We start from the raw sequence: 24,997 nt of genomic DNA on the forward strand, positions 1-24,997 counted from the left end.
AGCGGGCAGGGGTCCCGAGCGCAGGGTGACCCAGGTCCCCCGCCCCACAGGCGTCGGGATGGGCCAGCTTCCAGTCCCAGAGGGCGCGTCCAGTTCCTCCCGAGCTGGGGCCTGGTGTCCTGTTCAGAGAGTCCATGACCTTTCTAGACGCAGCCAGGGGCCCTGGGGTCCAGCGTCCGAGGTCAGACCACCGAGGGGAAGGAGGGCACTCTGCTCGGGACGCCACCCCGCCTGACTGTGCCCTCGGGTGTCTTCCAGGCAGGGGGACGAACAGCATCACCGTGGAGAACGCCAGCTTCACCTGGGCCAGGGGCGAGCCGGCCACACTCAACAGGTGGGGGCCTGGGCACACGTGGGCAGAGCGCCGTGGGCGAAGGTGGATGCAAACCCAGCCGCTCGCCGCCTCTGAGGCCTTGAGAGGTCACTTTCTGGGCCTCAGTGGACCCATCAGGAAAACAGGTCCAGCCACACAGGCTCAGGCTGCCCCCAGGAGCAGACAGGAGGGTGCCTAGCACCGAGGGGCGCCTCTCATCGTGAGCAGTGGCACCCTTGCCCAGGCGGGCGACAGGGGAATCTGGGGTTCCCATAGCTGAGTAGCTCCACTTTCAGGTATGGTGCGATCCAGGGTCTCACACAGGGCCACCAGAACTCTGTCCCCCTTTTGGCCTCGCGTCCCTCTGGGCTGCTGCACTCTGAGAAGAGTGTGCGGACAGAGGCCCCAGCTCTGGGGCAGGGCTTCCAGGGGACCTGCCTCTCATTGGTCCCCATCATGTCACCCACCCCTCCCTGAGCCAGTCACGGGTCTGCAGGGCAGAGGCAGGGGAGTGACCAGGCTGGTCCAGGGCGGTCTTGCCTCAGCACCCCCAGCACTGCCCACCTGCCCTTGTCTTTCACTCCACACCAGGGTTGGTGTCGGGGAATGGCCCCGTCCCCGGGCAACTGTCAGGTGCCCCTTGTCCCCTCCCGACTGGTGACCTTGATCAGCAGCCTCTTTAGGGAGCCCCCAAAACCCAGGGCCAGAGGGACCTTTGAAGAGGCCAGATTTCCCCCTGTGCCCCCAACAGCTGTCCCTGACTGGGGTCAGCTTGGAGCTGCCATTCATCAGGCAGGGGACAGGCCCTTCTGAGGACTCCCCAACCACGTCTGCCGGAAGACCCGTGGTCTAGGAAGTCCCTCCTTAGGTGTAACTTGAGTCCCTCCTGCCTTCCTACCTGCCCATCTCCCCTGCTCCACGCTCCTCTGTGCTGGGCCCTCCTGCCCTCCTCCAGTCTCAGGGCCCCCTGTGCCAGCCCCTGCTGCCCGGGGACCCCAGACCTTCCTCCACTCACCCCCTCCCTCCCTTTGGCCTGTGAGAACGTTCCAGGGCTCAGTTGGAGGTGTCCTGTTTCGGGGGACAGCATGGCCAGTGTCCCCGGACTCGGCTCTTGGTCCCTCACCCTGGGGCCTTTGCCTCGCACCTGGAGCCCGGGCCGTTCCTGGGGCGCAGACTGGGTGGGGGGAGGTGGCCCCGCATCTCTCCCTGCTCGGGGGGCCCGGCGCGGTGGCCGGGGCGGCTGGCTGAGGCTGGACGTGTGGTGTCCTTGCAGCATCACCTTCTCCGTCCCGGAGGGCGCCCTGGTGGCCGTGGTGGGCCAGGTGGGCTGCGGGAAGTCCTCCCTGCTCTCCGCGCTGCTGGCCGAGATGGACAAGGTGGAGGGGCTCGTGGCTCTGAAGGTAAGGGGTGCGGGGGAGCAGAAGCCGTGCCCCCGTCCGTCCCCCTGTCCGTCCCCCCGTCCATCCCCCTGTCCGTCCCTCTGTCTGTCCCTCTCACTGCTCTCCCCCGGCCGCCCCAGGGGACCGGAGCGTGTCCTTTATAGTTGTGTTGGGGGAACGGCTGGTGGCGGAGCAGCCACAGCCCTGGAGGGGACTCCGGCCTCACTCCCTGCCCGAGCGGCCCAGGGGACTGTCCTCCCAGTACTGGGCGTCCCTCGCCGCTGCCCCGGCATTTCCAGCTGCCCCATGTGTAAACGACCACAGTTCTCCACAGGGTTCCGGCAGGAAGCTTGGAGTGTGATAAGGAGAGGAACCGGCTCCTTTTACGAGGCCTTGGAGAGCTCCGCAGAGGACGCAGGGGTGGGGCGCTGACCAGGCTCCCGGAGGCCAGGAAGGGGAGGGGACGCTCTCCCAGGCCCCACCCTCAGTGTCCCCAGCCTCGTCACTCACCCATCACGGCCGGGTCCTAGTTCTGCTTGGTGGCTGGGATCCTTCTGAGGACGGACTCGCTCCAGTCCCCAGCGTCCCCTCCCCACCCCAGGCCTCTCCTCCACCGGCCGAGGACAGGATTTTGCTTCCAGTTCCTCCCTGCCCTTAGGACAGCAGCTCTGAGAACAGTGCCTGCATACAGTAGGCGCTCAATCTACGTGCAGAGAACACTCACACTCCTGCCCGTCTGTCCCCCCTGGTGCCCCAAGGTCTCTGCACCTTGCTCTTGGCTGTGGCTCTTTCTGTCATAAACGCACCTTGGTGGTGTGACTCCTGGGAGCGCATCCCCAGGGCCTCCCCAGGAAAGGAGCAGTCCCAGGTCTGGTTTGGCTGAGTTCTTGGTGTGGCCGGGAGACCAGGGCACGGAGCGCCCTGTGACACCCCCCAGAGAGAGCCCCGGGACGCGGAGCCGGGGTTCCCAGGCCGACTCTTCCCCGGGAGCCTCCTCTCCTGCCGTGGAGTGAGCCCCTGAGTTCTGACACCCGTCTCCTGCAGCGGGTTTGCTCCCAAGTCTTGCAGGATGTTTGGGGAACACGAGCCCCAGGCCCCGCTCACCAGGGACGGTGACCTTAGCAGACACCCTGAGAAGTCTTGCAGGGAGAGCAGGCTTGGACCTCGTCTGGGCAGCTGTCCCAGGGCGCCCGCCTGTCACGGTGCCTGAGACCGCACCCCCAGCCGTGGGTCCGAGTTAACGACTTCAGCTGTTATTTTGAGAAACGCTGTCGTGACTTTGAAGTCAGAGTCAGGAAAGGGACACCCCACGTCGAGGCCATCTGCTCTGCCATCTGGCTCAGCAGCACTGTCCCCTGGAGCCGCACTGCTAATGGTGGGCCAGACGGTTATCTTGCGGCTGTTTTGCCCTGGGGGCGGCGTGCTCAAAGCGTAAAGTCTTGATTTTCTCCAGGTGTTTCTCTGGTGTGGCCTGCGCCTACCTTGTCTGAATTGCCCGTGGGTTTTAGGGTCAGGACTTTCTGACGTTTTGCCTTTTACCGGTTAGGATATCGCAGCCAGCAGTTTGATCATTCATCTGAGCGTTTAGATCAGAGATGGAGCTTCCAGTTCCCACGCCCGGCCTTGTCCCCGGGAACTCCTTGACTCCAGAATCCTTTTAGCGGGGCACCGTGGTGCACGCTTGTAATCCCCACGACTTGGGAGGCCGAGGCAGGAGGATTGCAATTTGAAGGCCAGCCTCAGCAACTTAGCCAGGCTCTAGGCAACTGAGCGAGACCCGGTCTCAAAATTAAAAAACAAAAAGGGCTGGGGACGTGGCTCAGTGGCTCAGCGTCCCCAGGTTCAGTCCCCAGTTTCCCTCTTGGTGAAGCGTCTGGTGGGGGTGAGCTGGCAGGGGCTGGGCCGGCTGCAGTGCTGTCTGTCACCTCCGTCCCTGTCTCGCCCCTCCCTCGCCACGCAGGGCTCGGTGGCCTACGTCCCGCAGCAGGCCTGGATTCAGAACGACTCCCTCCGTGAGAACATCCTGTTCGGGCGCCCGCTGCGGGAGCGCTACTACAACGCGGTGGTGGAGGCCTGCGCGCTCCTCCCCGACCTGGAGATCCTGCCCAGCGGGGACCGCACGGAGATCGGCGAGAAGGTCAGTCCAGTTCAGCACTGGCCCCCGGGTCCGTCGACTGCGGCTGCCCGAGGAGGAGCCGCGGGGTCCTAGTGGCTCACACATTGAACCCTCGCTGCCCTGAGTCAGGCCATGGCCGTCCAGGCAGGGCTCCCCGGGAGGCCGTGCTCCAGGGCACCTGGGCACTGTCACGGTCACGTGTCCACCAAGCTCCTTGCCAGGATGAGATGTGGGATGTTCGCTCCTCATGGCCACAGACCCTGTCAGGGCGGCAATGGGAGCAGTGCTGTAGCTGACGCTGGGCACTGCCCACGCGCCAGGCCCTAGGCTGGACATTTCTTGCCCATTTTATCCTCACAGCAAGCTCAGGAGTGGGGTTTGCTCTCTTCCCCATTTAGTGGTTGAGGAAAGAGGCACAGAGAGGCTAAGTGACTTGCCACGGCCACACAGCCAGGGAGCCTGGAGAGGGGGCTCTGTGCCCTGGTCTCACCCGCTGCCTTTATCATCAGGGACCTTGGGTCCAAGGCCTGGGCCTCCTGGGGGCCCTGGGGAGGGCCCGGCTCCTTTCCCTTTCCTTTTCTGCCTCTCAGTCCGTCCTTCTTGAAGAGTGTCCACATCTGGCCCTGAGCGACTCCTGACCGCCCCTCTCTAGGGACATTGTGGAGGGAGACAGTGCCCGGCTCAGCTTGGGCCCAGCATCTGCCCTGGACAGTACTCTGAGCCAGGACCCCCCTCAGTACAGGAGAGCAGTGGCCGTCTCCCAGGACGGGGCTGGGCGGTTACCCAGCGGGTGTCCACACGATGGCCTGGCCAGTCTCCTCATGGCCTTGGGCCAGCTGTGGTGGGGACACAGGCTGCTGCTGGTCCTCCCAGCGGGTAGAGCCCAGGCCTGGACTCAGCACCCAGGATGGAGCCCGCCCTGGCCGTGTGGCTCCCCCAGTGACCCATCGATCAGATCTAAGTCCACAAGGACCGTTGGCCACGGTGGGCACCGCACTGTGACGCCACTGCTGTGTCCCCTGGTGCCGCCCACCAGACTGGAAGATCCAGGGCCTGCCTTGAGCGCTCACTACGGCAGGCGCCTGCCCAGCGACCCTGTCGCCCACCTTCCAGGTGGGGCCACCCTGGCGCCCACAGTCACATCCTTGGTCTTTGGGGGGCTGCTGGTGGGACCCAGGGCGCTCCTGCCCTGTCTCACGCTGAAACAGCCCCGTGGCCTGACAGCACCCAGCGGGTGGCCCCCTGAGTCTTGGGGCTTCTCCGGGACCCACCCTCTGCGTTGTCCCCCAGGGCGTGAACCTGTCGGGTGGCCAGAAGCAGCGCGTGAGCCTGGCCCGGGCCGTGTACGGAGACTCCGACGTCTACCTCTTCGACGACCCGCTCTCCGCCGTGGACGCGCACGTCGGGAGGCACATCTTCGACAACGTGGTCGGCCCCAAGGGGATGCTGAGGGGCAAGGTGCTGCTCGAGGGAGGGCGGCCTGCGGGGGGCTCCGGGCGGGGCTGACCTGCGGTGGGGCCTGTCCTGAGGTGGGGCCTGTCCTGCCGTGGGCCTGTCCTGTGTTGGGCCTGTCCTGTGGTGGGCCTGTCCTGTGGTGGGGCCTGTCCTGCCGTGGGCCTGTCCTGTGGTGGGCCTGTCCTGTGGTGGGCCTGCCCTGTGGTGGGCCTGTCCTGGGTGGGGCCTGTCCTGCTGTCCCTGTATCTGGCGGCTGCCTCTCTGCTTGGCCCTGGGCACTTCCTCAGGCCCTGGGAGCCTGCGGGGCACCACACCCTTCTCTCTCGAGGGCTGAGTGTGCTCCTGGGCGGCCCCCACGACCCCCCAGGACTGACAGGCCACACTGCCCTCCCTGTCTGGGGGCAGCAGGAGAATGGCCACCGCACCTGAGGACCGCACAGCAGCCTCAACGTGCTGGGTTTTCCTTTAAAAAAAATTATTTTTCCAGCCTTTATTTATCGTTACAAGATGCGGAGGCTCGAGCCCAGGGCCTCGTGCAGCCAGGCCACGCTCTCCACTGACCAGCCCGGCCCCGAGGTTCAAGGGCAGTGGGGGAGGGGCACACGCTTCCACGGAGAGCTACTGACAGGACAGGGACAGCAGGGCAGTCACATGACGCCACCGCCCCGAGACCTGTGTGGTCCTCCTGGGTCATTCTGCTGGGCGCGTGGACTTTTCAGTAGGGTTACAGCGACACACGTGCACAGGACAGTGGGTGCCGTGCTGCCGAACCTGTCAGGAGCACCCCCTGGGCTGCCGCCAAAATTCTGTGCCAACTCTTAAATGTTAAAAAAAGAAAACACGTTAAAAAGTTTTCAAAGGAACCCGTGCACATGGTGACCAAAGCAGAGTGTGCAGAGATATATGTGTGCATGCACCCACGCACACACACACGCACACACATGTGCATACACATGCACGTACACACACGTACACATACACGCACACGCACGCACGTACACGCACACACACGTACACACATATACACGCACACACATGCACGTACACACACGCACACACATGCACACACGCACATACGCACACACACACACGTACACACACGCACACCCACATGCACGTACATGCACACACACGTACACACATGTGCATGTGCACACACACGTACGCACACATGCATGCATACACACACACATGCACACACACACACACACACACTTCCCATCCTGTCTCCTAATCTTCTTTCCCCTCTTCCTTACTGCGATCTGGGGTTGAGCCTGGCCTCCCACCTGCTGGTTTTGCAGTGGCTTCTGGGGAGCAGTAGGGGAGTCAGGTCTTCAAAAGTCAGACGGCCGCGTGCAGCTGTCCTGCCGCCGCAGCGCCTTTCCTCGTCCACATGCCTGCTGCCCCTGACACTCCCTCTGGCCTTCACCCAGCTGCTCAGGAGGCTGAGGCAGGAGGATTGCAAGTCGGAGGTCAGCCTCATCAACTTAGTGAGGCGCTGAGCAAGTCGGCGAGACTCGGTCTCTAAATAAAATACAAAACAGGGCTGGCGTGTGGCTCAGCGGTGAGGACCTCTAGGCTCCATCCCTGGTACCAAACACCGTTTAGAATGGAGCCCTGCCGCCGAGCCTGCCTCCGCCTCCTGCAGGGCCTGCCCTCCCTGCTGCGTCCCCATCGCGGTGCAGCTCCCCGTCTCCTGTGTGTGGCTCCTGGCGCCTGAGGCAGTGTCTGGGCTGGTTTTGTCCCCCAGGAAGCCCAGCGTCTGGCCCGCGGCGAGCTCTGCTCCCGTGTCACCTGGCTCTGGCTCCCCACCCAGCTCTGCCACCCAGGGCCTGGTGACGCCCAGGTCAGGCTGTCCCGCGTGTGCTGACGGGCCGGGTCTCCGCTTTGCCCGCAGACGCGGATCCTGGTCACACACAACATCAGCTACCTGCCGCAGGTGGACGTCGTCATCGTCATGAGCGGGGGCAAGATCTCCGAGATGGGCTCCTATCAGGAGCTGCTGGCCCGTGACGGGGCCTTCGCTGAGTTCCTGCGCACCTACTCCAGCGCCGAGCAGGACCAGGCCCCGGAGGACGACAGTGAGGCCCGGGGGGTGTCCTGGTGGCCACGGGGGGGGGGGGCGGTGGGCGTCGGACAGGAGCGTGCAGGAAAGTGCCCCGCCTGGGCCAGAGTGGCAGATGTGGTGGGGGGTGGGCCGCAGGGCCAGCGCGAGCTCCATTTAAGAATCGAGCAGGAGGCCGGGGGCGGCCAGACCAGGTGTGCAGGGGAGTCGGCCGGGGAGGGCAGCGGGGGGTCGTCCTGCAGGGTCTGCACCCCAGGAGTTTGGGATTGGGCCTAAAGGCAGTGGGGAGCCACGGAGTGTCAGGATCTCCTGGCACAGCAGCGTGTCAGCGGGTAGAGAAGGTCCTCCCTGCTCCTCTGTGGGTCCGTTCCTTTTCTCTGGCCGCGTGGCACACAGAGCCATCCTTAACAGGGTGTCCCCGAAGGCCCCGTCCCGTTAGCTTTGGCCACCTCCCAAGCTCCTCCTCGGGGACACGTTTCCTGGTTGGGTCGCGGGTCTCTTTTGGATGGACGCTCGGCGTGGTGGCCGAGATGGGCGGCGGTGCTGCCCTGTTTCTGGGGGACCCGGTGCTTGCTCTGCGTGAAGAGGGGCCCCGTCCACGCGGCCACCTTCCCACTGGGGAGAGCAGCCGGGTGGCTCTGGTCCCAGTCCTCTGTGATCGTGAGGTCCGGGACTCGGGGACTTGCGCTGCAGACCTGGGGACGCTCGGGGAGAGGCCGCCCTCCCTGCCCCTGCCCCTGCCCCTGCCCCTGCCCCTCCCCCACCCCGCCGGCTCCTCCTGATGCCCAGCCGCGGGAGCCCCTCCTGGGGACGGCCAGGCCTGGCAGCTGCCCTCTTCTGGTGGTGAAGGACCTTGGGAGCTGGGCTGGCCGTCCAGGCTGGGCGGGTCGCCGGTCAGCTCCGTTTTTGGTCAAAACCGAGGCGTCAGGGAGGCCGGCCTTGCTGGCCCGGGTCTGGGCTGAGTTCCAGAACCTTCTTGAGCAAAGAGACGTTGGCACCAACAGGAGCCCGGAGGTGCCTGCTCTGAGGGCGGCCGCCCCGCGGTCCAGGCTCGGCTCTGAGGGCCCTGGGGGACGTCCCTGGACCGACGGCTTCCTGGGCTCGGGTGTCTGGGAGGCGCGCACGGCATCTTCCTGCCAAGCTGTCCCTGTGCTGTCCCCGCTCTGTCCCGGCTTCCTTGGTGACCCGCTCTCCATGGGCTGGCTCTCCCCTGGGAACTCGGGTCTCAGGGCGGCTGTTGTGCACCTCTGCGTCCCCAGGGCTGAGAACATGCTGGGGCAGGGTGGCTGCCTGGTTACATGCCGAATAAGAGGGTGAAGGGGGGACACTGATTCCCTGGGGCACACTCTACCTCGGGTCCAGTCTCAGGTTCCCAGGGGACGCGAGCCGATTTGCCCCAGTCCCCTGGGCCGGTTTAGAGCCTGCACTGTGGACGTAGGGAGGGCCCCGAGTGGCGCTGCAGTGCCCCGTGGCATTAGGAGGTCAGCTCTGCTTGTCGCTGGCCACCGCCTCGTCCACCTGTCCATCAGGTGTGTGTCTTGGGAGCCTGCGGGTGCTGCAGAGCCACCCTGTGGGACAGTGCCCCCTCCCCAGCACATGGTTGTTCAGTGCACACCCTTTATAACTGCACAGGGCCTGCTGGGGGCAGGGGGCGGGGATGGCGTCCTGGTGAGCTCACCGCATCCTGGGGGAGACCGACCCCAGGAGAGCAGACCCGAGGACGAGGCTGCTGTTGAGCACAGCTGGGCTTCCTGGGGAGGGGCTGGCCTTGGGTGTCACCCTCTGTCACCTTTGCCAGCCGTCACTCAGGCTGTGTGGGAGGGGAACCGAGGCGCACACCCGTCCTCTCAGGAGACCGTCACTCTGTCCCCTTGGGCATCTCAGTGAGGGCGTGGCGGAGCTCTGGCCTGGTTCCTAACACTTTCTTGGGTCTTGTGACTTCCAGGTGGCAAAGTAGTGGACCAGGAGGAGGGAGGTCAGTGTGCCCGCGGGGCGGGCGCTGCTCGCAGGCTGGCCGGCCTGGGCTGCATGCCGTCTGGGCAGGTGGCCGCTCCGCTCCGCCCGGGCTTGGCCTTGGGGCGGGGAGCAGCCTGCGGCTCTAGGGCTCGCCAGCTGTGTGGGAAGTCCTGCTTGGTGTCACGCTTCTTCCTGCATGGCATGTCTGTTTGGCTTTTGGGGGTTTCTGCGGTTGTTTCTTCAATTAGAAAAACAAAACTGGCATCAAGGAAACGGTTAACCCTTTGCTTCTCTGTCCTGGCTGTGCCTGGCATCGTCTGCCCAACGCGGTCATAAGCGCCCTTGGCCTCAGGCGCCCCAGCAGCCTCGCCCACGGCGTGCCGCCTGCACCCAGGGCCACCTGTGAGCCTGGTCAGTGCCCCCGCTTCCCAGGTGGGCCTCTCCTCCGGCTTCGCAGATGAGCTAGTTGAGGCCCAGAGAGGTCTCCCACCTCCTCAGAGTGCACAGCCAGTTACTGAGAGCACGTCCCTTTGTCCCCGTTACCCGACTGTGCTGGACCTCAGCGCCCTGGACACGGCTGGGCCCAGGGGCAGCAGTTCATTTGTAACTGCCCCCCCCGCCCTGTGAGTCACTCACAGCCAGACGCAGACCCCCGCTGTCCCGGGCGGTGGAGAGCTCCCCGGGCCAGGGGCCGCCTGCCCTCTGCCCTTCTGTCCTGTGGCCCCTGTGGCTGTCCCCTTGGCCTGGGGTTTGCATTCTGCACTTGTCCATGTCCCAGCAAGTTCCTGGGGTCACCCTGGCGTGCTGCTGGCTGTGTCCCCAGTTGGAACCTCTCTCCTGGGTCCCCTCCCATCTGTCTGAGACCAGGCCTTGAACGGCGCTGTGTTCTGTCTGTCTGTCTGTCTCTCCTCCCTGGCGCACCCCACGGTGGCCTGGTTGGTGTGGACGTACTGAAGGGCCTCCTCCTCACTGACCCTGGGGTCTCCTGGGCCTGGCCACCAAAGGGGGGACTCCCACACTGCAGGGCTCTGCCTGGTGGCTGGCACCCCGTCACACTGGTCATTTATTGGGGCGCTCAGGGGACCACAGGACTCTGCCTTCCCCCGAGGCTCTGCCCCACCCACCCGCTGAGCCCAATGGTACCGGGCTGGGTCTCACGGTGCCAGCCCAGGGGCCTGCTGAGGGGCCTTCCAGGAGTGGCCAGGCACCGTCCCTGCCCCGGGGCCTGGCTCAGGGTGGGGCAGTGCTTTGTGCCTCACAGAGCCCCCAGCTTCCCAGGGGACAGGCCACCTGTGGTCTCCCGGCCGAAGCCGCCAGTGGTCTGTCTTTTGCTGTCACCTTCTCCTGCTCTCGAAGTCCCAGCTGTGCCCGTTTTCTGCCTCCTGCCAGGCCCGACGGGCAGCAGTGGTCCAGGGAAGGAGCCGAAGCCAATGGAGAACGGGACGCTGGTGCCGGCCGCCGCGGGGAGGCAGGTGCAGAGGTGAGCGGGGTCGCCGTCCCGTGTGCTCCAGGGGACCCTCTGTCCTGCCTGCCCAGGGAGAGAGACAGGACAGGGCCAGCTGCTCTGCCTGTGCCCTTGGCCTTCCCCTCAGCCCCGGGGCCTTGCTTTCCCAAGCAGAGGCCTCCGCCCCGCCTGCCGCGGCACGGCTCCCCCGGGCCTCGTGGCGGAACTGTCTGTCCCCACGTCTGACGTTGGGTCCCCTCCTTGGCACTGGGCAAGGGTCTTGGCTCGGGTCGCCTGGTGCCCCACGGCCCCGCAGGGTCTCTGACCCAGAGGTGGGGACAGACCTCGTCTCCCCATGGCATGAGTGAGCCATGTGAGAGCTGCCCCCAGTCACGTGGTGGGAGAGAAGCTGACCTTGAACTTGGCCCGTGCCCAGCCGAGGTTCCCCAGGGGTGACGTCAGGCCTCCTGCAAGAGGCTTGAGGAGCTGTGGTCGGCCTGGGAACGGGCAGAGGACGGGGAGCCTGGCCTGGTGCTGGCCCCGGGGGGTACTTGGAGACGGTGCTTCTGCTGTCACTGTCACCTCCTGGTCGGGCCTGAGGACGGGAGGTCTGGAGCGCCCCTGTCCGAGGAGCGTGGCTGGGAGGTTCTGGGTCACCAAGCAGGAGGTTCCGGCTCCCTGAAGGTGCTGTGTCCCCAATGGGCCCCGCACGGCCCCTCCCCGTCCTTCCTCTGCTGCTGGCCAAGAGCCTAGGCCGGCTGCTGACCAGGGGCCGACCCCACCTGATGGCCTCTGCCAGAGATCTTGGGACAGGCCTCCTGGGCGGGGGAGGCTTCCACCCCGCCCTGGGCTGGACAGGGAGCTGGTGCTGGGGACCGGCCACCCCCGGGCCTCCTGTCCGGGACCAGTGCTGGGCACAGGGATGACTCGGCCAGACCCTGCCCGCAGGTGGCACGTGGCTCCTGCAGGTGACAAGCAGGAGGAGGGAGGACTGGAGGTCCTGCTGCCCGCGCCCCCTCTGCGTTGGCTCGGCCCCTCTGGTTTCTTACAAGTAGCCGGAGTTTCTCAGCTTTTCCCAAACAGAACTGAACAGATGGCCCATGCCCGGGCACCTGCTGGCACCTGTCGGCACCTGTCGGCCGGGACAGAGGAGGTCGGCCTCGAGGCTCTGCCCTCGGCCTCCCTCCCACTGAGCTCCTGACCCCCCGGCCCGGCAGGCCTGTGGGAGGGGGTCCGGGAGGCCCTGGAGAAGCAGCCCCCAGGACAGGAGGCCTCTGGAACCCAGGGGACGGGGGGAGGGTCTCCTTGGCAACTCTGGACGGGCCCCGTCCTCCCGTCCACCCGGAGCAGCTGGGGGAAGACCAAGTGTCCCACGGTCCACTCTGTTACTACTGAGTCGGTGCAGGGGAAGGGACAAGGATACACAGTGGCTGGGCTCACGGTGGCTGGGCTCACGGTGGCGGTCAAGGCCAGGGGCGGTGTCTGCTGATGGCCTTCCCGTTGGCGCAGACCCCAGGCTGTGCAGAGCCCCTGGGCCGAGAGGCAGGGCGCCCTTGGGAGGCCTGGCCAGAGTGGCTCGGAGCAGACCACCCAGAAGTGACCCGCTCACGGCACGGATGGGTGACTCCATTCCCAAGGGCACAGGCCAGCGCTCACTCCCTGTCCCTGAGGACCACAGCCCGGGCAGTGGCACGAGGAGCCTGCACGTGCACAGTGGTCATCTACACGTTTGCCGGAACGTCCCCGCCTGGGGGCCCGGCGCTGGCCCAGGGTGGACGCCCGTGCCTTGCTTCCCCAGGCAGCTGAGCAGCTCCTCCTCGTACAGCGGGGACGGGGGCCGGCCCCAGGCCAGCACCGCTGACCCGCAGAAGGCCGGAGCCAAGGAGGAGGCCTGGAAGCTGGTGGAGGCGGACAAGGTCCAGACGGGGCAGGTAAGCCTGGGACCAGGCGGGGGGGGGGGGCCGGTGACCTGCGCCCAGGGCACGGCCGAGGCGCAGCGGAGCTGGGATTGCGCCCAGGCTTGGGGGGCACCTGTGGTCTCCCTGCTGCCCCGCTGTGAGCAGGCGGGGCTCCCCGCTCAGGCCACTGGGGGCTCGGCCCAGGTGTGCACAGGTGGCCTCATGTGGTGCCAGATGCAGGGATGAAGAATGGGCACAGACAGGGACAGGACAAGGTGTCTCCACTCCCCTTCGTCCTTGTGACAGCGTCAATGAGACAGCCTGGGGTGGCCTGGGACAGCAGGGTCTGGGCCCTCGTCCTCCTGCATCCTTATTATTATTATTATTAAGGACATCTGTTTGGGACAGGTGTCAGTAGTTTTCCGTTCCTGGGAGGGATCCAGAGTTTATTTTCTTCCTTTTTCTTTTGGTACCAGAGACTAAACCCAGGGCCCTTGACCACCGCGGCACCTCGCCAGCTCTTTTTATTTTTGTATTTTGAGACAGGGCCTCACTGAATCGCTGAGGCTGTCCTTGAACTCGCAATCCCCCTGCCTCAGCCTCCCGAGCTGCTGAGTTTATTTCAAAAATAAACGTGGTCATGCTAAGAGAGGGGCCGGGTGCAGCTAGGGGAAGAGCACGTGCTTAGGATGCTCCAGGCCTGGTGCCCCCCCCCCCAATAAGTGCCCCGTCCAAACCAAACCACCGGGGGAAGGCAGGAGGGGAGCCCCCGGGTGTATCCAGAGTCCCCCGGGACCCTTGGTCGCTGGCCGCTTCTCCCTGTGGCTCTCGCCCCGGGCTGTGCCAGGCTCTGACCCTCCCAGGCGCCAGAGATCAGCCCAAGACAAGGCAGCCATGCCGTCCTGAGAGTGGAGCATTTCTGCAGCCTGGGCCACCACGTCCTACTGCCCCCGGGAAGGTGTCCCAGCCCTGCGGGGCAGCTGCAGGGACGGCAGGCAGCTTGGGCGCGTGGTGAGGGATGAGGCAGAAGCTGGAGCCGGGAGGGAAGCAGCCCTCCCACGCGGGGCCCATTTCCTCAGCCAGCTGCAGGGCCCTGACCCGGAAGCAGCTGACACGCTTGTGATGACCCAGGCACACCCCCAGGAGGGAGCCCTGGGGCTTGTGGACACCACGCCCCCTGCTGGGCCCCACAGGAAACCCCCAAGTGTCCCCATGGAGCCCAGCGAGCACCTACCAAGGAAAACCGCAGCCCCGTGCTTGGTGCCCAGAGGAAGCGGAGTGGCAGGCCCAGAGCCCTGTCGTGGGAGGGAGGGAGGGAGGTGATGCTTGGTTGCTAGGCAACATGTCCCACCTTCCCATTTGCTGAAGACTTTCTGATGGTCCTGGAATTAGCTCAGAGTCCTGATAGGTGCCCCCAGGCCACCTGGGTGGCTGGGACCCCCTGCTTCTGTTCAGCGACCCTTTCCTCCTTTCAGTCCCCCAAGCCTGCTACACTCCCTTGTACCTCAGGGCCTTTGCACAGGTTGATGCTCCATAGTTTTGTTGGGTCTTTGTGATGCTGGAGATGGATCTCGGGCCTGTGCCTCACGCCTGCTGATGAAGCACCCAGCCTCCGAGCTGCATCCTAGCCCCTGGTGGATTCTTAAATGTCACTTCCCCGGAGAATCCTGCCCCACGCCTCCCGCCCTGGGTTGGGTCGAGATGTCTAGTTCTGTGCTAGAGAGGCGGCAGGACAGGCAGGCAGCCGCTCTGCCGGGCAGTCGCTGACCTCGGAGGCCTCTCCTCCGCCCCCAGGTGAAGCTGTCCGTGTACTGGGACTACATGAAGGCCATCGGGCTCTGCCTGTCCTTCCTGAGCATCTTCCTCTTCCTGTGCAACCACGTGTCTGCCCTGGCCTCCAACTACTGGCTCAGCCTCTGGACGGACAACCCCGTGGTCAACGGGACCCAGGAGCACACCGATTTCTGGCTGGGTGTCTACGGAGGCCTGGGCATCGCCCAAGGTGGGTGCCCCGCCCCCCTGTGCCCACCTGAGCGTGGAACCGGCCATCGCTTGGGATCCAGTCACAGAATCGGGTCCCCCACATCCTTAGGGGACCCAGCCCAGATGGACAGACCCTGTCCCTCAGTAGCCCTTCGCAGGGTGACCCCGAGGGACAGGGGGAGAGGCCCCTCAGGCCTGTTTTGCAGACGGGCAGCCGAGGACCGGGAGCTCACGGGGTTGCTCCGCAGGCATCTCGGTGCTCGGCTACTCCATGACGGTGTCCATCGGGGGCATCTTCGCGTCCCGCCGCCTGCACCTGGACCTGCTGCACCACGTCCTGCGCTCGCCCATGAGCTTCTTCGAGCGCACCCCCAGCGGGAACCTGGTGAACCGCTTCTCCAAGGAGCTGGACACGGTGGACTCCATGATCCCGCAGGTGATCAAGATGTTCTTGGGCTCCCTGTGCAACGTCATCGGCGCCTGCATCATCATCCTGCTGGCCACGCCCATCGCCGCGGTCACCATCCCGCCCCTGGGCCTCCTCTACTTCTTCGTGCAGGTGAGGGCGGGGCCTGGCGGCCCGGGCAGCCCTACTGTGCGCTGCGTTCTGCCTCGCTCACCTAAGGGCTCCTCTCACCTCGCCTCCTCCCCAGAGCCGGGCGCTGAGCCTCTGTCTGCAGGGCCGGGCTTTGCTTCTGTCCATCTTGAACACCTGTGCAAGGGTCATTTTGAGCCTGCAGCAAGGAAACGCGTGTTCTAGCAAGTGCAGGGCTGGGGTGGCCACTCGAGGAGTTTGTTAATATTCCACTTGTGTTTTCTCATCTCCTTGTCCCCCATCTCACAGAAGGCTGCCATTCTTCAATTGGTCTCATGGTCCAGGATGGGTGCTGGAGTTCCAGCCATCACAACTATTTTTCAGACGATGAGATTAATGTTAGGGGAACAGGACGAGGGAGCAGATGATTCCTGAATCGGCAGTACCCATTTCAATACGTCTAATATTCCAGAACTTGGTCATGGAACCACTGTTGTTTGTGAGGGAGGCTAGGAAGGGCAGGATTTGGGCTGGACCCGTTTCAGATCCCAGCAGAAATCTCATCTGTCAAGTGGGACTGTTGAGCCCAGGAGTGTGTCACGTTCCCAGTTGACAGGCCGGCATGTTGAGGCTCAGAGAGAAGGAGCGTCTTGCCCGGGGGTGGAAGGAAGCATGTGATTCGCCAGGTCTGTCTGGTTCCTGAGCCCGTGTCCTTACTTGTCCCCAGGCACTGGCTGCAGCAGAGTGGCAGAGGGGCTGGCTGTTGAGGGGAGCCTCACGTGGCCGCTGGGTGAGAGTGAGGGACCAGGGGGTGTGTCCACCCCTCACCACTCTGTGCCGCTGGGGCCCAGGAGGCTGGGCCCTGTCCACCAGCCCCACCTTGGACCCCGCCACCCTGGGGACCAGTGACCCAGAGCACGGGCAGCAGCGCAGTCAGGGAGGTGCAGTCCCCGGCCCTCCGGGGCCCCTTGAGCTGGTGACGGCCTTTCACCAAGATTGTAGCTGCTTCCCGAACCCGGCTTCATTCCCAGGCGGGAGAGTGACTGAAGCCCGTCAAGCTCCGCGAGGCCCGTCTCACAATAAAACAGGGCTGCGGCTGGGGCTCGTGCGTCAGTGGCCCTGGTTCTGTCCCCGGGACCAAAGACAAAACGGTCAGCCCAGAGGGCCGGGGTCCAGGGAGGGTGGGGCCTGCAGGGCCTTCGGCCAGGCCGGGCGTCTGGCTTCCTCCCAGGCAGCGGGCGCAGCCGGTGCAGCGGGCGCAGCGACAGGACGGCTGTGCGCCTCGGGCTCCTGGACCTGGGGCTGCAGCCCTCGGAGACCGCTGGGCTGGCCGGAGCCCGGGCTGGCCCAGAGCTGCCCGCCTGCGGGCTCAAATGACCGCTGAGCCTGCCGCCCAGAGAGAAGCCGCCGGCCACTGAGGCCCCACGGAAGCCTCCTGTTAGGTTCAGAGCTCTCCATGGGACTCTGCCCCAAAGTGGCCAGTGCTCCTGGCTGGGACCGGAGGTCAGAGGCCAGGTCCCCACAGCACTCAGAGCAGTTCCCCGTCAGCTGTCCTGCTAGGGCCCCGGGTCCCTGTTCTGGTGTCCTTGGTGCAGATGCAGAGCCAGGGCCAGGAGAGCTCAAGTGGCCAGTCCAGCCTCTGCTCAGTGGCTTCTGGAAGCTTCCGGAGGGTGACTGGCTCTCACTCCGTCTCCCACAAGCCCTGCCGGGCTGCTTTGCCTGCCACTGGCTGAATGCCCAGGGCAGAGCAGGAGCCGAGGAAAGACAGCAGCTGCCTGGTGGACAGCCTCGAGGTCAGGAGCCAGGGCAGGAGCCAGGCAGCGAGCCGCAGCGGTGGCCCCACCTGGGGCCAGGGTGCCCGGGAGGTGAAGCTACTGCGCCCTCCGCTGGGCGCTGAGGGCCACTGCGGGCAGGGCTGGTGGTGAATACGGGGAGCAAGAGGCTCAGTGGCCTGGGCACAGGGGCAGCAGCCACATCCCAGGACACAGTCGCAGGGGGCAGGGCTGGTCCCCCTGAGAGCACCGGGGGCCACTGAGGCCTGGGTGACGAGTTGACCTTCGTCCCGTGTCAGGTCAGTGCAGGGGAGTTGAGTACCGTCACTGCCTGGGGACGTGATGGGCTCAATCCTGTCACTTACTGATGGCAGTAGTTGCCCTCTGAGGGCACCTGCTCACTCGAGGCCTGTGGAGCTGCTGGTCCTCGTCTGCGTCTGTGGTTCAGCCCAGCGTCGCCCGGTGCTGAGCCTCCCGACCTCTGTGTGTGTGGGGGGGACACGTGTGCGTGCAGACACGTGTGTGCAGAGGAAGAGTGACACTCATGTGTTCCCCTCCCCACAGCCCTGTGAGCAGGCCTTGTCCCCACGTTACAGATGAGGCCACTGAGACTCAGAGGAATAAGTCCCTGGCTCTCTTTACAGCAATGGCAGAGCCAGGATTTGAACTCGGGTCCGGTTGGCCTCAAAACTTATTAAGCCACCCTGCTGCGTCCCGGAGCCCCTGGACCCAGGGTCGGTGGCACTCTGCAGCCAGGCTGCCTCCCTGAGTCCCACTCTGCCACTTCCCCGCCATGGGGCCTCCGGAGGGGGTAGCTCAGGTCTGGTGCTCATGTCCTCCTGGGGAAGCCGGACGGAGCACCTGCTGGGCTTGCCATGGGCATCGTGGAGGCAGGCGTAGGTGAAGGTGGGCAGGCAGCACCTGGGAGGCTGGGCTGTCGGTCAGCACTAGCTGTTGTCACCATCCCCGCTGTCCCCGTCCACAGGGGTGGGGCACTGTCAAGGACACTGTGCTTCAGCACTTGGCCACCTGGAGGACCTGCCGTGTCCAGACGTGCCCCAGCACGGCCTCAGGAGGATGGGCGCAGGGACCGGCACTGATCCCCGTCCTCCGTCCCTCACCCGCAGAGGTTCTACGTGGCCTCCTCCCGGCAGCTGAAGCGCCTCGAGTCGGTCAGCCGCTCCCCGGTGTACTCGCACTTCAACGAGACCCTGCTGGGGGTCAGCGTGATCCGCGCCTTCGAGGAGCAGGAGCGGTTCATCCGCCAGAGTGACCTGAAGGTGGACGAGAACCAGAAGGCCTACTACCCCGGCATCGTGGCCAACAGGTGCGCTGGCCTGTGGGGGGCCGGGGCCGCCGAGCACCTCGTCCCCTCGCCTCAGTGCCGTGGGGCACCTCGCACAACTCGGGCCCTGGCAGAAAGGCTGGGGAGACTTGGGGACGGGGCAGGTCCCAGTGGCCCCTGGAGCACGCGGGAGCACTTCAGCATGCAGGGACCCAGGGCACGACAGAGCGGGGACAGAGTTCCCCGGAGTCCACCTGTGAGCACCACGCTCCAGGTGCCGTCCCTGGGACGCAGCTCCTCTGCAGCAGGTCCTCTGCTGCACATCGTCCCTGGACGAGGGGCGGTCACTCCTGCTGAGGGGGGTGTGTCCAGAACAGTTGACGCGCACTGAGCTGAGCCACGTAAAAAACCACCATGTTGTGGCTCAGAAGTGAGGAGCATCAGTCAGAGAGAGGCAGACGTTAGACAAGAACCTGATGTATTCCTAGAACAGCCTCCTTCTCACCCACTTCCAACCCATACGCCCGAGAATTGGCCTGGAGGTGACCCGTGACCAACGTGGGCCTGCTTTACACCGTCAGAGTAGAAAAGTGGGTGAAGGGACCGTCCATGACAAAGGGTCTTCAGCTGCCCTTGTAGAATTTTTAGAGGGTCTGTCCCCATCTGGCTCGTCTACGGGACTATCTCTCACACGAGGGTCCGTCCCGTGGATCCCGTGGGTCATAGTGGAGGGGAGACCCCCAGCACCACCTCCCTAAGGAAGTAAAAAATGCTTCCCAAGTGCAGACCCCACAGTAGTGCCCCTCACCCTGGGGAGGGCCTCTGAGCTAGCGTTGAGCCGCGAAGCATCTCTTTATATTCTTAAAAGGCAAAGGACTCTTTTTCATGTTTCTCAAATCCGGAGGAGTCTGGGAATGGGGGAGGGAGGTTGAGAAACGGAGGCTTCTCTCTGGATTCGTCTCTTGCCAGAGCTGCCTCTTGCACTTGATGGCTTCTGAGTCCGGGGAATGTCTGGGGCCCCGTGTTTTATGCCTGTGTGTGTTTTAAAGACTTCCCGAGAAAAAGCCGGGTCATGGTATTTGGGCAGGGATGACATTCTTGCCTAAGCGGCTTCTGCAGAACCCTATTTTGATCCCTGGGCTTACCAGGCTGGTGCAGAGTTACAGACGGGGCACCCCCTGGGCCCTCCTCCCCAGGGGCCGGGCTGCGTGTTTGGACGAGCCGAGCTGAGATAGCCTTTCTGCAGAACTCTCAGGGAGTTATTTCAGTTAGCGGATGGACTCCCCTCTCCCCCCACTGGCCAGAAGCCAGGTCTCTGAAAAGCTGACTGTGTGTGTCTGTCTGTCTGTCTGTCGGCCTGTTTCTCTGAGCAGGTGGTTGGCTGTGAGGCTGGAGTGCGTTGGCAACTTCATAGTCTTTTTTGCCTCCCTGTTTGCGGTCATCTCCCGGCACAGCCTCAGCGCGGGCTTGGTGGGCCTCTCTGTGTCTTACTCTTTGCAGGTAAGAGGAGTCGCTTCGCCTGGATGATGAAAGTCTCCTAATGGGGGTCTTCGGGTTCCCATATGGAGGGGGAGGAAAGGGGCTGAGTGGAATTTGAGAAGTACAGAGCCTGGAGACCAGGTATAGAAAAGGAATTGGACGGGGGGCCAGGATTCTCCATCAGCCAATAAAATTCCTTGGTGGCTTGAGGGGATGCATTAGCTCCAGGAGAAAATGCTTTTAAGACTATGAATTTCCCTCTAAGTGTGGCTTTAGCTGCACCTCGTGACTTTTGATACATAGTGTTTCCATATTATCATCTAGTTTGAAATGTTTTCTGACTCTCCTTTCTGATTATTCAAATAGCTTATGGGTCATTTTGAAAACTGTGGTAGTTAAGTACCTAAGTGTGGTAAGTTGGGGTGATGGCTGTATGTGGGGCTGCTGATTTCTATACTTTTCACATCTGAAACATTTCATGATTCATAACTACTTAACAAAAATAAAATAGCTCTTCTCCCGCTGGAAACTCCACACGACCCTTTCCCTTGCAGATCACCGCCTACTTGAACTGGCTGGTTCGGATGTCATCCGAGATGGAGACCAACATTGTGGCTGTGGAGAGACTCAAGGAGTATTCAGAAACTGAGAAGGAGGTAAAGAAGGGCCCTGACCCGACCTTTTGGCCTTGGTCTTCAGTGTAGCTTTGCCCGAAAGACACCTCTGAGCCATGTCTGTGTCCACTCTGCCTGAGCAGGAGGGTGAGTTGGGTACTCCTCCGGTTGGGACTCCATCCTGTACCTGACCCATCTCTGTCAATACCTACCTTGACTCTTGGGAGAAGACCGCTCACGTGTTGATTTGGTCTGTAAATGTTGACGGAGCACACCTACTGTGTGCTCCGAGCCCCAGGAGACTGCACTGAGCAGGGCAGAGCCTGTGGTCACAGGGCCGGTGGGCCAGGACTGCTCAGGCGGCGGTCAGTGATCGGCAGGAGGGGGAAGCAGGGCAGGCACAGGCGACCCAGGGCCAGGAGGGGGTCACACTGACATGAGCTCTGCGGAAGTGAGGGAGCTGGTGCAGCAGAGCCTGGACACCAGGATGGACTCGAGATTCCTCACCGTCTCCTCCCTTCCGGCCCCTCCCTGTGATTGTAGGCTCCCTGGCAGGTCCCCGAGACAGCGCCCCCCAGCAACTGGCCCCAGGTGGGCCGAGTGGAGTTCCGGGACTACGGGCTGCGGTACCGAGAGGACCTGGACCTGGTTCTCAAGCACATCAACGTCACCATCGAAGGGGGAGAGAAGGTGGGTGTGCGACGTCCCCAGCCCGTCCATAGCCGCTGTGTCGCCTACCGGGGCTGGTGGAAGTGAGGGCAGGTCAGAGTGTGCCCAGCAGGTTGCCTCTGGGACCCCGAGGGTCCAATGAGGACCGCAGATGTGTTTTGGGGGGCAGGGGGGAGATCTGAATACGTTGCAAATCCTGAAAAAAATCTGACGTTTTATATAAAAACTCACTTCCTGCTTTTCTGGAAGCAGGAACGTGGGGCCCCCCTGCAGCCTGGCTCTCCCTAAGGAGACCCGGCCCCCGAGTTCACTCCGGCTGCTCATGGGCCCCTGTAGGGCGTTGGTTGGCGTTGGCCATCGCTGGAGTGACAGGATGTCACCGGGAGTGCTGGGGACGGCTCAGGGGACGTATGAAGTTGGGATTTTAAAACCTCTCCCTGGGTTCCAAGCTATTCCCAGAGCACATCCCTGCTCCAGACTCTTAGGATTTCCTCAGAAATCGGGTCAAGGCTGTTCCTGGCCCTTTGCATTTCTGCACGTATGGATCTGTCAACTGTCCCCGCCACGGGCTTGGATGGTCCCCGTTCCCACGAGCTGATTCCCTGGCCTGTGTCCAGGGGAGGCCGGGGCAGGCGCCGATCCTCATGGCTCGTGTGACGTGTGGGCACTGTTGTGTGCAGGCTGCGCCGTGGTGTGGCTGGCAGGGGCCAGGGAGCCCGGGTGGCGGGAGGCTGTGGGTGGACATCGGGACTCGAGGCACTGCCCGGAGCCAGGAGCCCGGCTCCCTCTAGTGGAGACCGTGGGTATAGGGTATCCAGAGGGTGCAGGGAGTCGAACCCGAGGGGTCTCAGCAGCTCAGGGTGAGAGGTGAAAGCCTGGGGTCAGCAGGTACCCCCAAAGAGTGCCTCAGCTCCTGGGGGGCCTGGCGAGGGGAACGGAGTTCTTTGTCCTAAACAGCCCTTCACGGAGTCTCTGGGGAGCTGGCGAGGCCGCGGAGGGAGTGGGGTGGACCAGGTGGCCAGCTGCCCTGGGCCAGGCACTGAGCAAGAGCACATGCGGCTGAGGCGGCCCGGATTCCTTGGTCCCCACCTCACCCCTGCCCTTCCTGCCCTGCAGGTCGGCATTGTGGGGCGCACGGGAGCCGGGAAGTCGTCCCTCACCCTGGGCTTGTTCCGGATCAACGAGTCCGCGGAAGGAGAGATCATCATCGACGGCATCAACATCGCCAAGATCGGCCTGCACAACCTGCGCTTCAAGATCACCATCATCCCCCAGGTGGGGTCTGAGGGGGCCGCGGGGGTGGGGCCTGGGGCTGCTGAGGCTGCGCTTGCCCCCATGGGACGTTGGCCTGGACGTCTGTGGATTCTGTCGATCACAGATCAGAGGTGTTTGTTTTTTTTTTTTTAATTGCACCTGAGCTAGGCGATGGTAGTGCGTGCCTATAATCCCAGCAACCTGGGAGGCTGAGGCAGGAGGATCACAAGTTCAAGGCCAGCCTCAGCAACTTAGCGAGACCCTGTCTCAAAAACACTAACAAGTTCTCGGGGTGTGGCTCAGTGGTAGAGTCCCTGGGCTCAGTCCCCAACACCAGACACATACAGACCTTTTTCCTTAACGTCAGTCCCTGAACCATACAGTGTGCCGCCTGTTCACGGAACATTTGTGCCGTGACAGGTGTGAGTCATCGAGATGGCTTGCTACACAGGAGGACGTGAGAAGGTCCTGTGCAAATCTGTTTTGTGTGTGAGACTTGAGCCTCTGCAGATGAGGTGATCAGGATCCTCAGTGAGATGCCGGCATGGGGTCAGGATGAAGATCTCATGCTTCCTAGGTCTAGGCAGAAGAACTTTCTAGAACTTTCTAGGCTCATCCCCGGAAGAGGCAGCTCATCTGTGGCCTGTGTGGTTTTCTTAAGTTTCCTCTAAGGGTCTCTTTGGGGGGCGGGGGCCGAGGGAGGAATTCCCAGGACTCTCCCTCCTCCACGGTCCCCACCCGAGTGCATATTGGAAACTCTGAGGAGCTCTGCAAAAAGAAAAAGAAAAAGATGGGTTTTACCCCATCAGCCCGAGGTTTTCCCAAACTGTTTTCTCACTGCCAACATCTCCGGGGTGAGGTTCTGGGGACGCTGAGAGCTCTTCCTCACAGTTCTGGGGACCGTGTCTGATGCCCCGCCTCGGTGCTCCAGCCGGGCCCCGGGGGACGGGCGCTGAGGGGCCCTCTGCTCTCCCCCTGCAGGACCCCGTGTTGTTCTCGGGCTCCCTCCGCATGAACCTGGACCCGTTCAGCCAGTACTCGGACGGCGAGGTGTGGACGGCCCTGGAGCTGGCTCACCTCAAGAGCTTCGTGTCGGGGCTCCCCGACAAGCTGGACCACGAGTGTTCGGAAGGCGGGGAGAACCTGAGGTGGGCAGGGGGTGCGGCGCCCTGGCGGGTGCCCTCGACAGACGTGGGGAGACTCGTCCTCCTGCGTCTGTTAGGCCTGGGGGGGTGCCCAGCCCCACGGCAGGCAGACCGGGTCCCTTCACGTCTACTCTGTCGCCGTGACCACCAGCGAGGGTTGTGCTGGCGAGTGGCAGCCGTGGGCGCCCCGGGGTGGTCGGCCTCGGGGCTCTGCTGACCTTGGCTGGGCTCCTTCAGGAGTCGGGGGTCGGCTCTGAGCTGAGCTGGGCGGTGAGGGGACGTGCCGCTCACCCTCCAGCAGCCCAGCCGTGGCGTGTCCCTGTGAGGGGGAGGTACAGGATGGGCCAGCCCCAGTGTGCAGTGCCCTCCCACCTCGGCTGGCCTGAGGCCAGGCCCATGGCCGAGTCCAGAGTCAGCCCTAGAGGTGGACGCAGATGCGTGGACACCGGGCCGCCTGCGTGGACACCGGGCCGCCTTTGCCATCTACTCCCCCAGCCGTTCTGAACCGGCCAGGGCTCGGATGCCCCCTCGGAGCTTCCCGAGACCCATCCTGAGCCTGCCGCTGACGCAGGAGGTTGATGAGTGCTGTCTGCCCTGGGTAGCGGCCCCGGAGCGGGTGCCCTCCTGGTGGAAGCGGCACAGAGCGGCTCCTTCCTCCTGCCCGTCTCAGGGCCGTGGGGTCTGACCTTCTCTGGCCTCTTCCTTCCCAGCGTGGGGCAGCGACAGCTTGTGTGCCTGGCCCGGGCGCTGCTGAGGAAGACCAAGATCCTCGTGCTGGACGAGGCCACGGCGGCCGTGGACCTGGAAACAGACGACCTCATTCAGTCCACCATCCGGACGCAGTTTGACGACTGCACCGTCCTCACCATCGCCCACCGGCTCAACACCATCATAGACTACACCAGGTGAGGCCCGCGCAGGGCTCCGGGCTGAGCGGCCGCCGGTCCCACCCCTCCTTCACCTCCGTCCTACCGTGGCGGAGCCTCCTTATCCTGGGTGGTGCCAGGTGTTCAGACATCACAGGCAGCAGGCACCACTGCGCCTGTCCCCACTGCCTGCCCAGGGCGGCTCTGGGCGGTGGGGACCCTTCAGGACGCTGTCAGACGAAGCCCCCGCCTTGAGGATCAGGCAGCTTAGTCACAAGGGACAGCAAACAGAGCAGCAGTGATATGGTTTCACAGGACGACGCGGCCGGAAGGGAGGTCCCCAGGGGATGGTGGCAGTGCCACGCAGGGCCCTGTGCCCATGGCACCCTGGAGGAGCGGCACCTGGGGCACACGGCAGTGTTTCTGTTTTCTTTTAAAAATTAAATACACCCCCCCCCCCAGCCTGGACCACAGCTGCCTCCCTACCACACGGTCAGGAAGGAGAGGGGTTAACATTTGCTTTGGAGAAAGTGGCCACGGAGGCGTCCGGCCCAGGATGCACAAAGGCCGTCACACAGCCCCTGGCTGGGGCGCTGAGAGTCTCAGATTTAACACGGTGGCCAGGGAAGGCCCCTCCCACGAGGTGACACTTGAGCAGGGTGCGGAACACAGACTCGGCCTGGGGCCATCTGGACAGGAGTCCGCAGCCTCTCTTTAAGGGGACAGGGTGTCTTCAGACCTGCCGGCCGAGCGGTCTCTGTCACAGCTG

At 63.8% G+C, this 24,997-nt stretch overlaps 1 protein-coding gene across 2 annotated transcripts in view; it reads left to right on the plus strand.

The window, feature by feature from the left end:
* Positions 1-24,997, plus strand: part of Abcc1 (ATP binding cassette subfamily C member 1 (ABCC1 blood group)) — an 82,605-nt gene that overhangs the window by 54,950 nt on the left and 2,658 nt on the right. The window contains exons 15-31 of one of the 2 annotated variants that reach the window (XM_026409278.2): positions 259-334; positions 1,587-1,713; positions 3,653-3,829; positions 5,099-5,266; positions 7,161-7,344; positions 9,274-9,303; positions 10,674-10,764; positions 12,527-12,659; positions 14,421-14,628; positions 14,858-15,168; positions 18,044-18,243; positions 19,575-19,701; positions 20,235-20,336; positions 20,838-20,984; positions 22,080-22,238; positions 23,199-23,365; positions 24,073-24,267. In XM_026409278.2, coding sequence (XP_026265063.2) covers positions 259-334; positions 1,587-1,713; positions 3,653-3,829; positions 5,099-5,266; positions 7,161-7,344; positions 9,274-9,303; positions 10,674-10,764; positions 12,527-12,659; positions 14,421-14,628; positions 14,858-15,168; positions 18,044-18,243; positions 19,575-19,701; positions 20,235-20,336; positions 20,838-20,984; positions 22,080-22,238; positions 23,199-23,365; positions 24,073-24,267 — 2,602 coding nt within the window. The remainder of the gene's footprint in view (positions 1-258; positions 335-1,586; positions 1,714-3,652; positions 3,830-5,098; positions 5,267-7,160; positions 7,345-9,273; positions 9,304-10,673; positions 10,765-12,526; positions 12,660-14,420; positions 14,629-14,857; positions 15,169-18,043; positions 18,244-19,574; positions 19,702-20,234; positions 20,337-20,837; positions 20,985-22,079; positions 22,239-23,198; positions 23,366-24,072; positions 24,268-24,997) is intronic. The other variant, XM_026409279.2, reaches the window with a different exon arrangement.

Source organism: Urocitellus parryii, chromosome 9 (assembly GCF_045843805.1).
Source record: "Urocitellus parryii isolate mUroPar1 chromosome 9, mUroPar1.hap1, whole genome shotgun sequence".
NCBI classification, from domain to species: Eukaryota; Metazoa; Chordata; class Mammalia; order Rodentia; family Sciuridae; genus Urocitellus; species Urocitellus parryii.